The 18,717-nt window shown below is 43.6% G+C and overlaps 1 protein-coding gene across 1 annotated transcript in view; it reads right to left on the bottom strand.

Moving 5' to 3' along the window:
- Positions 1 to 18,717, bottom strand: part of LOC109996414 (corticotropin-releasing factor receptor 1) — an 82,828-nt gene that overhangs the window by 11,974 nt on the left and 52,137 nt on the right. Inside the window, exons 6-10 of the mRNA XM_020650525.3 lie at positions 16,623 to 16,729; positions 9,946 to 10,066; positions 7,323 to 7,476; positions 5,855 to 5,915; positions 3,602 to 3,674 (exon numbers count right to left, since the gene is read on the bottom strand). Coding sequence (XP_020506181.1) covers positions 3,602 to 3,674; positions 5,855 to 5,915; positions 7,323 to 7,476; positions 9,946 to 10,066; positions 16,623 to 16,729 — 516 coding nt within the window. The remainder of the gene's footprint in view (positions 1 to 3,601; positions 3,675 to 5,854; positions 5,916 to 7,322; positions 7,477 to 9,945; positions 10,067 to 16,622; positions 16,730 to 18,717) is intronic.

Below are 18,717 nucleotides of genomic sequence, written 5' to 3'. Positions count from 1 at the left end.
CACTGATTGTTGAATTCTCAGACTACGTGTGAGTCTTTCCATGTCGCAGATCTAAAAGACTTCCAGCCACTGTCTCCGAGCAGGAGCGTCCATTTTCCACCATTTCCTGCTCACTGCTTTCTTTGTTTCTGCAGGCAAAACTTCTGACTAAAGGTCGGTGGACACATTGAACGTTTCCCCTCATCAGGTTTCATCGTTATAATACTAATCTTGGTAGTTCATTTGAAAACATATGAGTATGATCGATTATTATTTCCCCCTACAGTCTCCAGCACGTCTGTTGTGCTGACATTTTTTCATTTTCACTCATCTTTTTTTTGAGACATTGAGCAAACAATTCCTGTTTGTTGATTTTAATAGCCAAACTTATTGGAATGCTTTTTATGAAATATGGATTTTTACTGCTTCATTAACTCAGTCGAGGATCGCATTGTGTCTTCCAGCTCTGTTTGTAGCAGTGTGTGCGTGTGTGTATGTGTGTGTGTGTGTGTGTGTGTGTGTGTGTGTGTGTGTGTGTGTGTTTCTGGGTTTTGCTTTAATGATGAAAATGAGATGAAATGTGCATCCCTTCAAAAACTTCCCTCGTGTGTGTTGTGTTCACCTTTTAAAACTTTTTACTCATTATAATGACGCAGCAGAATATCGCTGCCGCCATTGATAAGGCACGGAGAGTTCACACCCAACAGGAAACTCAACAAATATTCTGCTGACCTGCCAATGATCCTGGATGATTGAGGGACAGGCAGAGAGATAAAAGCCAGAGAGAAAAGTTGCTATTGAAGGCAAGAATGTAGAATTTTTATGAAAGAAGCGAGAGAGAGATATTGAAAACGGCAGATGAGAGCTTCAGGGGAGAGTCGGGCAGCAGACACTGTGCCTTTTGGTAAGATGACTTTTTCAACTTTCGGAGAAAAGATAAGCGAATGTGCTGTTTCTGACAAGGATGGGAAGGTCAGTCCACCGCTGGAGAGCCAGCAGGGAGGAAACAGAGCTGAGAGAAATCGCTGGAAAAACGCCACAAAGAGAGGAGAGCCAGCAGAGATAGGGGAGTGTAAGGGCAGGCAAGTGGATAATGACTGAGGATGTTTTTTTTTTTGGAAGCCATGCCAGCAGGGAGTTAGTGCGGTCCAGACGAGAGATGACTAAAGCTTGTACAAGGAGCCGGGCTGAGTCCCCGGCCAATCTCCTAAATCTGCAGGATCACTGCCACACGACCCCCGCTGCAGGGCCGAGCGTCTGGCATCACATGGAGCGTCAGCAGGGCGAGGAAGAGTCACAATAACACAGCTCTGCTTCTGAAGGCCAGAGGAGAGGACAGCAGCTGGTTACTGTCTGCTTTAAGATGTTACATTATCTATCCTCTTAGCTGCCACTGAGACGAGTTACTGCGGTGGTCAAACCACCAAAGTGACACCGTTATGTGTGGCCGAACCTGTGACCTGGTCTCTCTCTCTCTCTCTCTCTCTCTCTCTCTCTCTCTCTCTTTATCTCTCTCTCTCGCTCTCTCTCTCGCTCTCTCTCTCTCACTCTTTTTATCTCTCCCTCCTCCCTCTGCTTGCTGCACACGGAGGTGGTGATTTAGAGTGGCAGGCTTTGCTCAGCAGCCTGTGGTGAGGCGCTTTTGTTCCCCTTTCTTTTAACTTTATAGCCGTTTTCACATCTACACTCCTGAAAATATCTAGATCATTTCAGGAGGACTGCTCTGGAGCTTCTCCTGACCTGGCTGTTCACATATGCTCCTCACAGTTGGAGACTATCCCTGTCAGACTGGAGGGGGGGTGGGGGGGTCTCCTGAGTTTAGGCATGATGTTAAAAACAAGATGCAGGAAGAAGCGGATGAAGCAACAGAGTCCGCTACACGACGCTATAATGAGAATATTTGTCTTTATATCAACGATAAGTGAAGTTTAACAGAATCACATCATCAACTAAAGAGTGGAGAAGAACAAACAGGAGAACAGGAAACTTAAAGCAGTGCACAGACAGTCTATGCACCGTGCAGCGATCACAGTATATAAACCTCACTCCCCCCCTCCTATTGGGTCGAGGGGAATTCTCTGGAGAATATCCTGCTGCATAAATAAATACAAAAAAACAGCACAATGACATAAATACATACATATAAAACATAACTACCATGGATTAGGGGTGTGTACGTGTACACGTGTAAACGCTTAGTAAATCATAACCGTTTAGGAATTTTATTTTTATTTTTTTTATTATTTTAAAATGTTTTAGAGACACGCATTCAATCATCTCGGTTCTGGCTTTCCATGTCGCCCTTTCGCAGCGGTGGTAACCGGTTGAACGTAAGTCCGTGAGTCTCTCTCACCCCCCTCTTTGGAGGGGGGGATTGAGTCACACTCCTTTCCCTTACTGCCCTTCCGTCCTATTCCGCTTCGTCCGGGTAGGGGGGGATTGCGCAGTCCCGAGGGTCATGCCCATTCGACTACGACCTCAGATCAGACGAGACAAGCCGCTGAATTTAAGCATATTACTAAGCGGAGTGTTAACCTTCCTGCTTCGCGTTCCAACCGTGGTCAGGGCGCACAGGGGAGACTTATTTATCTGCTCCAGGGCCTAAGTGACGTAAAATGACGTCGTGTAACCGTTTACAATTTTTTGTAACCGTACACACCCCTACCATGGATACCATCATGATGGACGTGAGTGAGATAAGGGACAAAAGACCAACAGTCCATAGTAAAAGTGTCCTGGCAACAATGCCTGCAGCTTATTTAAAAACCCAACAGCTGATGGAACAAACGACCTCAGGTATCTGTTTGATTTCGACCTCCTTACATAAGTGAACCTCCTCCCTGTCGGCAGAAGTCTAAACTCTGCATGCAGGGGGTGCTGAGGGTCTTCCAAGATGGCCTTTGCCTTTCGAGTGACTTGAAAAACATGGCCAAGATCATTCAAGTCAACTACAAATATCTTTCGGCAAAGTCTCATGAACAAGACGTCTACATGACCTGATTGAAAAAAACACAAAAGCCACCCTGACCCCATGGTTGCATGGACACATACCAACATTAGAGATGTTGACCTCATCACAAGTTCTCAGCTAGCACAAAACGCAGCATGTTTTTTTCATTTGCATCATTTTAAGCTTGGGAATTAGGACATTCCTGAGTTTGCAGCACGTTTTTCCCTCTGATGGAAATCCTGCCACAACAGGATGCAGCTAAGACGGCTCTTCAGTATAATTAACAACACAAAGATTTCACAACAGATACAGCCACATGAAGACGTGTAACAGAAGCTTGACAAACTTCCCCTGCAGGTATGGAAACGACCCAGAGTTGGAGATAATTTAAAGTACAAAGCAGTCTGAACACATTCTTGGATTTCACTCTTGGTTTTTTTCCCCCATTAAACGATCTCCATATTTCCTGCTAGTTGCCAGATGCTGAGATTTAAACCCTGATAGGTAACGCGTTAATGCTCCACATTCATCTCTGCCCACATGAAGAATGTGTCGAGGTTTCCAACAGCTCACGCCAGTCAGCCGGTTTTAAAGACGTAATGGAGACTAATTGCAGGAGCAGGTTATATAATGCAGACTGCTGAAGGACAAAAAAATACAAAGCGCTCTTACCACCAGCACAAGAATCATGGGACCCTGGTAGATGTAGTCCGTGTACACGCCCGCTCGCTTCCCGAACCAGCATCTGCAAACGTCAACCAGAGCAATCAGTCACAGACAGATGTATTGATATTGTCAATCATCATTCTTCATAAAGAGTGCACCTCGGAGCTACCGCTATGTGCTGCAATTCATTTCATGTTCTGCCCCCAGGTGTTAAAAAATCATGTTTAGCAGCCCGTCATTTACCCAGAATGCATTACAGAGTCTTTTCCGTTTATAATTAGATCCTAAAAAACCTTGTTTTCCTGAGAGCGAATGAGACCACCTGCCCGAGCGATGAGACCATTTCTGATAATTGGGATTTTATTTCGGGGAGTTTTCTACATGTTAGCGGCTCTGTCTGGAAAAATGAAGAATAAAATTAGGCGTCTGCCCAGCAAATCAAAAAACTAAGAGAGGACTTATCAAAACATGTGTCGATGTATTAATCAAAAAGGTAAGAATCACGGCTGACCCTCACTTCACCTTGTCAGTGAGATTCAGGAGGACGAGTCCGCTGTTGTTCTGAGCGGCTCATATTCCTGACAGAGAGAGAAAAGGCCAACGCTGTATTTTCTTGTTGCTCTGAGCTCAAAGTCGTTTCTGTTCCAAATAAATCCATTTTTTCTTAACAAGGGTAACAAGTATATTATTTTTACTCTGCGATAATTTACTCAAACGGGGCTGAAGCTTAATGAACAAAGCATTCCCAGGTCTTCATAAAGTATGAGAAAAAGCAAGCTTGTTAAGTGCAACGAGACGAGGTGGAGACGTGTCGTCTATCTTTAAATTTACAGTCAGTGGCTCTGATCTTTTTGGAGAACATGTATGGTCAGGTTGAAGCTCATTGGTGTGTTTATAATAATCTGTAGACTACAGTGGAGCTCAAAGACAAAGAGGATATGTTCGCCTTTCAAGATACACAAACAAACAACTCTAATTAGTCAGATCAAGCCAAGCCGAATGTTTTCCCCACAGCAAACTCAAAGCAGCACGTTGACCTCATTGTTCCACAAACATGAGAAAGTTTAACAATGGGAAAAGACAACACAGAAAATAATGTTAATGGCTGACAAATATCAGGATTTTTTTCAGGATGAATTCACTTTTTTTTCTCTGTCTTTTTGGATCGTTTGTCTGTCTTTTTGGAAAGTGTATACAAAGTGTGTACACAGTGTGTAAATTTGGCCACCAGGGGGCTCTCAATGAAAACAATAAGAAAAGATGGTGTTGAGGCTGGTGGGGAATCATGGGTGTCGTGTAGACATTGCAATAAAATTCTACATATTATACCTTTAATATCTTAGTGGATAGAGTTGGAAATTAGGGACAAAGAGAGAGAGAGAGGGAAAGGAGCCACAGGTCGGATTTGAACCTTTGCCTGCTTTGAGACTATAGCTTCTGTACATGAGGCTCGGGCCCTAACCACTCGGCCACCGGAGCCCTACACTTTCAATCTGCCAATGAAAGGCGTCTGATCCAACCTTCACAACAGGGTCCTAAGACTCTGACTAGACTCTTCTCCTCTGTCGCCCCCCGGTGGTGGAATGAACTTCCAAACTCCATGTGATCTGCAGAGTCCCTCTGCACCTTTAAGAAAAAGCTAAAGACCCAGCTCTTTCATGAATACCTACTAACTTAATGATGATGGTCTCCATATTATTGATGATGATGATGGTTGTGACGATGGTTTTTGTTTGATAACGATGACTTATAAGATGGTTTCTATACTGATTAGAGCTCTCAAGAACTGCCCTCAATGTTGTGCTTTGCCTCTGGTCACTTCCTGTCAGCACCTGTGTGTCCAATCAGACTCAAAGCTGATCGTTTGCTCTTACTGACATTGTTCCCTTTTTTCTAGATCCTTGCTTGTGTTGTTCTTACTCTCTGATGTACGTCGCTTTGGATAAAAGCGTCTGCTAAGTGAATTGTAGAATTCCAGACTTTTGATCACAGGAGTGAAAGTCTTTTAATCGAGTGAATCAACGATCAGCTCAATAGAGGAGCAATGGAGACTACTTGAATCAATCCAGCACTAAGCACCAATCAAACTAGAAATATTGCACCATGTGATTACAGCAGGTAAATAACAGACATCCGTCTCTCTAACGCCGTGCAGTTTGACTTTGCCCTTGTCCTTTTGTTTCGCGGGCAAAGAAGAAGAGACGTCTCTTTGAATATCAAGAACAATCTGGCATCAAGAAACACAACAAAGGGGCTTACTTCTCATTGTCGTAATACAGCTTCCCGATGGCCCAGGCCACGATTATAGGGAATGGTATACCTGTGGAGAGAGAAAAAGAATAAGACAAAGTGACACATTCTTCTTTTATTTTTCTCTTGCTTTTCCGATCAGGAAATATGACTCCAGGGATTTTACGCTGCATTATGAACTCCCCTTGTGTGTGTGTATGTGTGTGTGTGTTTTTTGATAGCCCATCACCAAACGCCTGCCAAGCTCTGTCAAAACCAATCTTTGCTTGTGTGCCGAGATCCACAGATGCAAGCCAGGACTTGTCACCGCCTGAAATGTTCTTTGTGAATAAAAGAAAAGCTGGACTCTGCTTGATGGTGATGCGGAGTGATCGCCCCGGTTACTGACTTATCGGAGTACAAAAGGGCCGATAAACACCAATTACTTACATCTAAATGACACTTCAGGGACCAGGAGGACCTTCCCCCGCTGCAGCGACACACTCATCTTTAAACAGGCTCTGCTTCATTAGCAAAAATATGGTAATCAGTGTCACAATAAAGCTCAGAGAAATCTCCTCTTACAGCCTTGACAAATGTAATCTGTTCTGTTGTTCTCCTCTCTTGTCCACACCTCTCTGCATTAATAACACTTCTGCCTCTTGAAGGCTGAGCTAAAGCTAAGCGGAGCAAATAAAATGTGATCTTATTTATGTCTTCACAGCCATGCTGCCATCTCCTCTTCACACGGAGGCTTCACGCTCCCCCGAGGGAAATGTAATCCAGCTGGCACAATACACCTAATCTCAGCAGCGCGTACTTTTAGTCTGACAGCGTGAACCAGCGCGTCACTGAACTCCCCACACCAATAGATTTCCCGGCCTGCCATACCGAATCACGCCATCTCCGTCAAGTCCAACGCTCCCATTGTTCAGTCCATTTACGTCTGACCTTCAGTCGGTTCCGTCAAGTGGAAACGTTTCCAAACAGGCTCGAGTCACACAACCTTTTGGTGATGGCGATCTTTCACTTTCTTGTCAAAAAGTTTAACGAGGAAAACGACGGCGTTCTCGTATCTGCATGCAAAGTGTTCAGGAAGAGCTCGGAGATCATGAGCTGCACTTAAAGACGAGAAGAAAATGGAAACAGCTAAATGCTAAATGGACTTGAGCTTGTATTTTTCTTTTTTAGTCTTCTGACTGCTCAAATCACTTTTAACCCGCAGGTCACACCTACACATTCACACACTGATGGTAGAGGCTGCAGCAGGAGCAACTTGGGGTTATGTGTCTTGCCAAAGGACACATCGGACATGTGGCTGCAGCAGCTGGGGATTGAACCCCCAACCTTCCGACTCTTCCAACTGAGTCACAGCCGTCCCCCTAACAGCTAAGCCTAACCCTTTACATTTATGTTAGTTTATGTTTAAATCAGTCATTTATTGCTTTTAGAGACAGGCTAACCCCGTTAACATTTCAGAAACAGATCGAGTACGTACACCAGCCGATGCAGATGAACATCCACTTGCGCAGCTTGTCGGTGGAGTAGGTGAGCACGATGGCCGTGTGGAGGTAGCAGCCCTCGCCGAACATCCAGAAGAAGTTGGTGGAGTGGAAATAGTTGAAGGAGGCGGTGACGAGGCGGCACCACACCTACAAAATAATCACATCAGTTACCTTTGACTTCTGGGTACAAAAATGTCCTCAACTTTGAATTTCTTATTCCTACAATTCATTAATCAGACGCTTTTATCCAAAATCACATACATCGGAGAGTAAGAACAACACAAGCAAGGATGTAGAGAGGAGGAGACAACAACAGGAAGTGCAAACAAACAGCAGTCACACAGGTGCTGACAGGAAGTGACCACAGGTAAAGCCTCTCCCATTGCCTCCCATTAGACATTTTCATAAAACTGGGTCATAATTAGCAAATTAATTCTTGAACTATCATCATTAAAACATTTTATTTGAATTAGAGCCCGACCGATTAATCAGCCAGCCGATAATATTGGCCGATATTAGCATGTCAAGTGATGATCGGGATCAGCTCATTTTTATCGCAGATATGCGTTGATATTACTCGATTTATTCACCAGTTAAATGTCATTTATTACAACAAGCATCATCATTCTCCAGAGTGTAAAGCGGTTACTTTCCAGTTGAGTCTTCATTATTCATCTTTTCCACGAGTTTGATAACGGCCTTTGAGGGATTAATGCAATAAATGTGTATATCTATATATATCTATCTGTACAGATCGAAGACAGAAATCGGCCGATACATCGATATCAGATTTTTTCTTCTCCCTAATATCGATACCAGACCCAAAAATTTCACATCAGTCAGTCCTTAATTTGAATCCGAGTGTCCATTATCTTTTACCACCACAATCTAACCTGTTAATAAAAGAGTCTCCGCAGACGTAAGGAAGCCTGGAGGTCTATTTGAGAAGGCGTTACTTTGTTCCAAATCCCTGACGCTAGAAATCTACAGGCAGAAGGATTTGACATGGAAGAGCAACCTGGGTTCTTTTTCTTCTGCCTCCCCATATGTACATTTCCCACATTACAAGCTCCCCCAGTTTGTCCGGGGCATCGTCCCTTCATCCCCAACTGTCTGGGATAACAGTGATTGGTTTAAAGGAACACCAAACAACCCGGAGTGTGGAACTGTAAACGGGTTCAGCCAGACCTCTCTCCATCGCCGGTAGGTCAGGGGGTGGAGAAAGGTCTGGTTATGTCAGACTGGTTTCAAATTAAAGTGACTCCAATGCTGTGACATGCTGTTCCTCCCTCCAATACACCCTACACACTGTGGAGAATCTATAACAAGGGGAGGTCAATCTGCTCTGGATGCTCACGGGGACATAACACCTGACTGAATCACATTATGGCACTTTTTTCTTCTTCTGTAGCTTTAATTTGACACCTGCTCCCTGCAGGACGCTCTAACGCGGCTTTTCTTGGAATCCACAAAGAAAACCAAGAAGGAAATTAAATATGACAAAGTCGAACAAAGAAAAACTGGCTCTGAACAGACAGGCTGTCGAGTTGTTTGTGAGGAAAAAGTACAGGCTAGAAAGGTTTATATTTCAGACACAAATAAAGGAAACATGGGCCAAATATCATGAACTACTTGGTAAGATCGGTCTTGGTATCAAAAAACACTTTTTGAAGTCCTTGGTCTTGTCTTGGTCTGGATCCCTAAATGTCTTGGTCTTGTCTTGGTCTGGATCCCTAAATGTCTTGGTCTTGACTCGGTCTCAGAGCACCCTGGTCTCGGGTATGTCTTGGTCTTGGTTAGTGTGGTCTTGACTACAACACTACTATGAGGAGAATGAGGCTGGTGTGACTTTACATTTACTTAAATGTCAATCCATTTCACATAAAGCTTTGAGTTTCTCGGTCTATCTCTCAAACATTTCTGACTTCTATTTTCCAACATGTTAACCTTTAAGAATGACTCACAAAATGTTTTTTTAAATGATTATTTCTAAAATAGGGGAAAAAAAAAAATTCACTAAATCAACTGGACATTTTGGCTTTTACCAAACATGAGTCAGTGCATTTATTCAGGGTTATTCAGACTATTTTTAGCAGCGGATTAATCCTCAGTTGGTGCTTTACAGTGAGTACTTAAAGCTGCAGGACGCTGTGTGTGTGATTACGTTTAAATAAAGTAATGTGTGGTGCAACATGTACATTTCCATTCACTTCTTCTCGTTCCTGTTTTTGAATTTGAGTTCTGAAAAAAAGAATGAGTTTGAAAAAAGAAAACCACCAGACTTATTATTTTCTATGAAGATATTTTTTGTTTTTTATTTAGAGGATAGGACATCGGACCGAGCAGGACATGCGGGGACTGAGTCGAGGGTCGAAGGTGAACCTGGGCTGCCTGCTTCCAGGTCTACACCCTCTGTACATGGGGAAGTACGTTGTGTGACACTTATTTAAGTGTGTTGCTAACGGCAACTAACGGATGGATTAGAACGCAGTATGTATATTATTTAGAGCAATATGTGATTACTGTCACAACCAATATTCCTATCTTTCTCTTCAGCAGTCCAATCGAATAAAGGCAAAATCATTCTATTAAATAAATAAATGAAGTGCTACGTACCACGTTACTCTCGTGCACCTTTGGACTCATGGTCAGCTGGACGATGAACCAGGTGGCGTTCCTCAGGATGAAAGCGGTGATGAGGTTCCAATGGATGATGTTCCTCAGGCAGCGGATGCTCCTGTGAGGCGAGCAGAAGGGGGTAAATAAAAAACCCCACATGTTTTATTTAACCTTTTCTCCAGTGCAGCCGGAGCAGCAGAATGTAGAGTACATGACGGTGGAGGAAACGTTTGACAGAAGTGGTGGGGGGGCGTCTGCGTTGTATTTCTCTTCCTGTTGTGCTTAACTCTCTGTATTTAGATATTACTCATCCGAAAAGAAGTCGTGTGGATGCAGAAAATAAAGATGATGAGCATGAATAATGAAGAGGTTTAGCCTCAGAGTAACATTTCCCACCACTACCCCCCCCCCCCCCCCCCCCCCCACGAATATAATATGAAGAAACATTTTATTCCCGGTCTCAGGGTCTTTAAAAGCTGTAAATAAATCGACCTGAGGATACAATTAAAATCTTCTTCAACTAACCCTAACGATCCCGCCCCCCCTCCCCGATCGCAGGAGTGACAGCGAGCAGAGCCGATTCTTGTCAACAAGCAAAGCGGGAGACTGCTTGGGGGCCCCAGGCCAGTTGAGGTCCCCCCCTAGGGCTGATAATCTTTAACCCACAGCAGAAGCTCAATATGTTCAGAGATTGCAATGACAGTAGGAAACCTCCCTAAGAGGGCCCCATCTCACAGCACTCACTAGTAGAATAGTAAACGACTGAATGATGCTTGTCTAACCCTGAATATGGGGGAGAGAAACTTCAATACTTCTGCTAAATGTTTTTGTTGGATCATTGTTAACATAATGAGGATGAACGCTGTTTGGAGGCTCCACTTTGAATTTATGCCTCGGGCCCAAACGGACTCCAGAATCGCCCCTGACAGCGAGTTTGTCTTCACCGGCTGACGGCATTCTTAGCCGCTTCCTCCTCGGCTGACCATGAATGACTTAGTTTTTCTTTTTAAGCCATGCATGGATAGGTGTCACTGTCAGTGGCTTTGCACTGGTTTTCTGGTGACTCTGTGTTGAGCAGCTCTTAAAGTGACAGCGTCTTAAAGTGACAGCGTCGTTAACAGCTGCATGGGAGAAAAAAAAAGCTGTTTTAAATAATTATAATGTCACAAAGAAGTCCCAACAAAGCAGCCTATCATTCATTCCTATCATAGTATTTTCCTAAGGGAAATATACAGATCTGATAAACAAGCTGCTTTTCTTCACCTCCCTTCTTCACTGTGTCGCAGTGTCTCTGAGGCGGCCTTTAAAAACATGTCGGCTTCTTTTTAACTCTGTGCGACCTCACGTCCTGCCCTCGGCGCCCTGCCGGCAGGGTCGCAGCACGTGCTGCTCTGATGTGTGTTAATTAAGAGGAGAGAAAGCGAGAAATAAATAAAATATGTGCTTCTGTCCTTCTCTCGTGTCACTTTGTGAATATTCCGCTGTTCTTTTGTTAAAGGAGTAGAAGTCATCAGAGGTTTAATGGAGAAAGAAAAGAGAAAGCACAGAACAATAACACTGTTTTAAATGTGATGCTATTTAAGTAAACAAATAGTTTAGTACTCATTACGCTGAACGGCCATTCGAAACAAATCTCTTTCATAAAGGATCATATCTGACACCACACCACTGCACCTTTTTTGCACGCTCACTCACTTTTCTGTTATTTTCTCGAGCTGTCATTGGATAATCAGCTGCTCATCAGCGGTACTCATCTAACCTATGGCATGGCGTCCCTCCCTGATCATTCAGTTCCACTTTTTACAATGATTCTTTGTGGTGCATTCATGTGATGTCGGAAAAAACAACTTTCCGAGTTTTAAAATGTTCATGAACACCTGCTCAAGTCTGAACAATAACTTGGAAAGTCGTAAAAGAATGAGCGGCCTGACTTCCCAACTTGACGTCAGAATCGTCATCACAAGGGGCAAAATATGTGAGACATTCACACATTTTCTTAGTAACATCTAGCTGTCTGTTGTCGTTGTTCTGACAATCAGACTTCCCAAACTGAAATCATGTGAACACACTGAAGTCGGAAACTGGGACCACTGAGGAGCACCTGAATGCAGCATAACTCTGCCTTTAAATCCTTCATGCTGATGTTCTGTACGAACCCTCCACCTCCCCATCACCTTCACACAATCATCACCCATTCATTCTTCAACCGTCTGGTCTCATCAAGTCATCAGCTTCACCTCCACCAGGGTCTGGACTCGGGAGGGGGAGGGGGGGTATTGTCATTCTCCAAACACATCACCCCCCCATAGAGTCCAAGCTCCATACGACCAGCTAAAGGTGTTGTTATGTAGAAGTGACTTTATGCTTTTCAAACGTCGTCCCTCTCATTCCTTCGTCTGATTTCTTGATTTATTTCAATCTTTCATTCTTTTCTGACCTCTCTGCTCCTCTCGTTTAGTTTTACCCCCGAGGTAGCAATAAACACTCTTCATTCATAAATGATATGTCGACGATGAAGAGAGGGAAGAGTGCTTTTATTTTTTCTCCCCGTCCATGATGACTCATTCTGCAGATCAGACGTGATTCGTCATTCGAGGCAACCGTCTGTCGGTTGGCTTGTGGTTTGGTAGCTGCTGCAGCGTCACCAGAGGTCAGAGGTCAGAGGTCAGAGGTCAGAGGTGAGTGTGTGTTTGGCAAAAAACCTTGTTTACATTTCAAATCCAATTTGTAAAGTATGAATGTCCTTCTGGTCCTGATGTAACGAACACTTCAGACCTCTGACCACTTTGATCAAATGAAACAGAAAGACGGGCATGACGCTCAGACGTGCTGATTCATTTTATTTTTTCATTTTATTAAATGTCTGTTAACTCGGAGCTCTTCCTCGCCACAGATGTGCAGCTGTGAGAAAATATCTGCTTTGTTGATTGAGAGTCAGAGGTACAAGCGGCCTGAGAGCCACCAGCTGCATGCAGCGGGACGTCTGCGCACACAAAGTCATGTTGCATTTAGGCTGAAACGTTTCCAAAACCTCCTTTTTGTAGCATTTAGAGCAGCCTGTCACGTGTTCTCGCACATTGGGCCACTGCAGAGGGCACTTTATCACCTTTTCTCTCATTCAAGAGGACAGCCTCGCCGTGTAGCGAGGAGGGGGGAAAAAAAACACCAGAAGGAGAATACATCGAGGCTGCAATTATGAATCTTTTGATACTGACTTGTCTGAATTAAAGCATTTCAATGATTACAGATGAGACGTGTGGACTTTCTGATTGTCGTTTCTAATTTTCTCAAGTCGAGTGAACGCACATCAGTAAGCCGTCGTGTCACAAAAGCAGTGATTAAAAACTGCCGTTAGTAACCGAGTTAAAGTCCCCAAATAATCACAGTTTGAAGGGTTTATTTACAGCTCTGCAGTGTCCAGATTAAAGAGAATTCTGCACTGGGCTTTAGAAACCTTTCAGTCAGCTTTAAAAACAGGAAGTAACCTGTGTAGAACAGCATGGCGTTCAGTCTCCAGAGACGATACCTGCTCATTGAGAGTGCACTCACACACACTAGAAGATTCAAGTTCGAGGCTGATTTTTCATCTGAGTTCAGCGTCGAGTGTGAAATGGTGTTTTTGTTTGCTGATGCTCTCTGTGTCTCTGAGGAGCGGCTCGCTGAAGCAGCAGAGTCTTCTGTCCCTGCGTCATCAGAGCTGTCGTCTGACGTGGTTATGAGGCCCAGAAGACCTAAAGTCTGTTACAGCAGTCGATGTCTTCGTCTGTAATTTAAATTGTTTGTGGTGTAATTGAAACTTTACCACAAACTGCTGATGTGGCGTTAAACAACTGAAGGAGAGATGAAACATTTTACAGTGTTTTTGGCGATATTCGATATTCACTAGTGTATTCAAGCTGACGTCCGTTAACCGTTAATAATCAGAGTTAATGTTTTTATAGATTTTTAACGTAGACATTTGGAAAATTATTAACTTCAGGTACATTTTTTTTCTGTTTACATCACTCCCATGATTCCCCGCCAGCCTCGACGTCATCGTTTGTTATTGTTTCTACTGAGATCCCCCTGGTGGTGGAATAGACAAACTGTGCCTTTAAAGATTTCTTAAACGTACAATTTGTAGAATTTTATTACAATGTTTACATTCAAATATCTAAATCAATTAAAAATTGACTAAACCTATGTTATATATTTGTTTTTGTTGAGTACTTTCATTACCTCAAATATTTCAAATAGTTATCAAAAACAGAGAAATCCTTCATTTGGTAGTCATGCCTTTTGAGGCGGCCGCCATGACAGACACGGCATGTTTATCGTTGCCGTGGAAACACCAGATGTTACGTCCAATACCAAAAACGTCATGCAGATTATACTCTGATACATCAGCTCGTCTGTAAACATATTCTCTTCCTCAGGTCGGTTTCACCCGGTCGTCATGACTACGGTCAACTCAGAGTTTGTTTTCATCAAGGGGTAATGGTGGAGTAGCAGAGAGAATCACTCCCATGATTCCCCCGCTAGCCTCAAGTTCATCTTTTGTTATTGTTTCTACTGAGGACCCCCTGGTGGTGGGATTAACCTCCCTTCTTCACTGTGTCGCAGTGTCTCTGAGGCGGCCTTTAAAAACATGTCGTATTCTTTTTAACTCTGTGCGACCTCACGTCCTGCCCTCGGCGCCCTGCCGGCGGGGTCGCAGCACGTGCTGCTCTGATGTGTGTTAATTAAGAGGAGAGAAACAGAGAAGTAAATAAAGTATGTGCTTCTGTCCTTTGTGAATATTCCACTGTTCTTTTGTTAAAGGAGTAGAAGTCATCAGAGGTTTAATGGAGAAAGAAAAGAGAAAGCACAGAACAATAACACTGTTTTAGCTTTAACGCTCTTTAAGTAAACAAATAGTTTAGTTCTCTTCATGCTGAACAGCCGTTTGAGACAAATCTATTTCATAAAGGATCATATCTGACACCACAGGAGAAATTAAGCTATAGCTTAAGTTCTTCTCTCATTCATCCCTTTTTTGCATGCTCACTCACTTTTCCGCTGTCATTGGATAATCAGCTGTCTCATCAGCAGTACTCATCTAACCAATGGCATGGCGTTCCTCCCTCACTGTCAGCCTATCATTGTTCATTTCCATTTTTTACTATGATTCTTTATGGTGCATTCATGTTGGGTCGGACGCATGGGAAAAACGAAGTCCGAGTTGTAAAATGCACATGAACACCTGCTCAAGTCGAAACAATAACTCGGAAAAGAATCAGGTGCCCGATTTGTTAATCCCTGGTGGTGGGATTAACATACTGCATGATTAAGGAGCCCATATTCTGTCCTTTTTGGGGTTCGTATATTTAATCTATGTTCCTACTTTTGTACGTTCACAATAGATAAAGTCTGAAAAGTGTCTGTTTTCATGTCCTGCTCCTCCTTGCTCCCTCTCCGCTCTGAGTCCGTCAGCTACACTCTGTTGAGCCCACACAGAGCCGATCCGCTCTGTCGTTATTGGTCAGTTGCTCAGCACGCGTCTCAGAAATTTCAACATGAGCTGCTGGGCCACAACGAGCCAATGGGCTTAGATCAGTGATCTCACACTGACAATGACGCCGCACTGACACATTTTTATCGAGGGGGGCTAGAACCGAGTGTTACATGCGGCTAATGCTACAGCTAACAGGAGGAGGTAGGAGAAGCCGCGTTTCCGCGGACTTTGAATTTTTGCACATAGATGTGTTTAAACATGCACAGGACACTCGGAAAACACACTAAAGAGCATATAAAACCAGAAGAAGAAGAATGAGGGACCTTTAAGATCAAAATAACTAAACAACCAAAACGTTAACCAGGAGAGTCCTGCATGTCTGTTTTTTAAAGAAAACCCTGAAACTGGAACACAAATAAACACTTTCATCAAGTTTCACTTCAATAAATCATCTCGTTATAGAAGCTACAGATGTTTAAGTGCCTGCAGGAGGATCTTTACTCCGCCCGTCTCTTTCTCCTTCTCTCTTTAAACACCGATCAGAAGTGGCAACCTTTCTCTGCACAGCCCCGGCAGTGAACCTTTTCCCTTAAATGGTTCTCAATCTCATTATACAGCGAGAAAGGTGAGTAATAAAATGCCAAACTCCTCCACTGCACTGATGCCACTTTCAGCTGGCTGACACTTGTCCTCCGTAAAGCGCTGCGACACACAAACAAGGCTTGTGCATGAAACGCTGTGCTGTAAAAAAAAAAGGAAAAAAAAGTCTATTTATTTTTTCTCCCCGTGGCCTTTCACGCTTTTCTCACTCCCTGTGGCGTCTCCAGGATCGATAACGACCCCGGCTGTGGAGGGTGCTAAGACCTTTCTCTCGTTAGCGGAGCGTGTTTGTCACAGAAATCCACTCCACCTCCGCTGACCGTCCCAGCAGGCCTCAGCACCTCAACCCCCCGCTTCCTGAGACGGGTATATTATTCCCATTAGAGGGGGAAATGTGCCCTAGTTTTTTGCAGGCGTCTAAACCCCTTTACATCTGCGGCATGAAGATATGAGAAATGTTTCATCCCATGACCAAACGGTTTTTGAGTAAGAGCAAGGGAACGCTTTGAACGTGGGATCTTAAGGACGTTTCTGTCACATCATGCGTTGAGGATTATCAGTGGCCATGCCACGGCGGCGGCGGAGAGAGAGCGACACTCACCTCAAACACAAGAAGAGGAAGAAGGCAACGAGCAGAGCCACCATGGAGATGCAGTGACCCAGGAAGTTGATGATCACAGCGATCTGGTAGTGCATCTTTCCTTTTTTCTGTAGAGCGAGAGAAGAAGAAATACAGGATGAGTCCTGCGGGTGTTTTCTGATTTACTGAAAACAACATTCTCAGGACGAAGCTGAAAATCCTCTTTGGTTTATGTTTTTTTGGCTTCTTGGCTCTGACTAAGGCTTTTTTTTTTTTTTTTTTTAACAAGAGCTGATTCAGAAAGTTTTGAGATTCTTTTCGGGGAGAGGAGTTGGCTCAGTTTGAGAGAGGTGATAATAATAAACTGAACGGTTTCCATGCCGACTGTGTTTATTCAGTGCGTACCAAATGAACAACTTTAAAAATATCATCAAGTCAAATAAAATCTGAAAGTTGTTGCCTGCAGCCTGCAGACCCCTCAGGGAGCTTTTTAACGTGTTTTTGTTCTCGGGTTGTTTTGCATCTTTTTGAGTCTCTTTGCTGTCTTTGTGGATTTCTTTGTTCGTCTCTTTGTTGCTTTTTTGAATCCCTCTGTTTCATCTCTCCGTCCTGAGGCTCTCCGAATTAAAGATCAGAGTCATTGTTGTCATTTCAGAGTCGTTTACCGCCGCTGGAGTCACTTTAAACGACTTATTTTAGATACATTTTGAGTCTTTGAATTATAATTTAGTGTTTCTTTGTGCACGTTGACATCTCTATGTGGACATAGCAGCAGAAAGCAGTCGCCTGTGCGCCCAGCGACTTCTTTTCCGACAATCATCCTTTTTTGTGCGGCCGCTCCGAGCGCTCAAATCAGAAAAGCGCTGTCGATGTCACCGGCGCTCTTTTTCCAAATGTTTGATATTCCCCGTAGTTTAACCTCCTGCAGATCGTGTTTTATACCCTCATCCTCCTCGCTCCGCGTCTGATCGGGAACTAAACAATCTCAAATATGAAACATGCAGTAAAAAGTAACGGAGCAGTGTCGGTCATACAGCGGCCGTTGTCAACAGACTGTTGTCATGGAGACAGGACGGACTGGCAGCGCTTTTCTTATCAGCGCACAAACGCTCCTGAGCGCACAGCCAGCGACTTGTTGTCTCATTGTTTTCACCTCTCATATCATCACAGTCATGGTGTGTTGGTTGTTGTTGTTTAGCGTTTGTTTGTTTGTTTGTTTGTTTGTTTGCATCTTCTTGTGTTCCATTTAAACTTCTTGTCGCATTTGATTCCTGTTTTTTTCTTTTGTCTTTTTTGATGTCTTTTTCTAACTAGTCTTGTATGTGCTCATTTTTCACTCTCGGCTTTTGATCGTCTTGTTTTTGTTTGTTTGTTTGTTCTCACACTGCGACGCTTCATGTGGAAGTGAAGTTTCTGAATCTTTTTCATGTCTGTTGTCGTTTAAATCGCTCAGTAGTCGTCTTCTTCTAACTTTGTGGTTCTTACTGTCTGGTTTCGTTTTTTAAATCTAGTTTTCTTAGGGTTTTTTATAACAATTCTGGAGCTTGTTTGTCTCTTTACGATCGCCATGTGTTAACTTGTGTTTGTTCTTCATCGTATCTTGTTTTTATTTTGGAGTCATTTCACTTCTCCTTCGTTTTCTCCTCATCTCTTTGTTCTCATTTTGCAAAACTCTTTGTTTTGTTCTCGTTTTTCATAGTGGACTGTATCTACAAGATTCCAGATGTCAGGGGGACAATCATTACACACACACACACACACACACACACACACACACACACACACACACACACACACACACACACACACACACACACACACACACACACACACACACACACACACATATACTCACTCACACAGACACACACACACACTCTCTCTCTCAAACACACACACACACACACACACACACACACACACGCACATGTACTCACTCACACAGACACACACACACACACTCTCTCTCTCAAACACACACACACACGCACACACACACACACACACGCACATGTACTCACTCACACAGACACACACACACACACTCTCTCTCTCAAACACACACACACACACACACACACACACACACACACACACACACACACACTCAAACACA

Source organism: Labrus bergylta, chromosome 21 (genome assembly GCF_963930695.1).
Source record: "Labrus bergylta chromosome 21, fLabBer1.1, whole genome shotgun sequence".
Taxonomy (NCBI): domain Eukaryota; kingdom Metazoa; phylum Chordata; class Actinopteri; order Labriformes; family Labridae; genus Labrus; species Labrus bergylta.
This window is presented reverse-complemented; position numbering and strand designations above follow the sequence as displayed.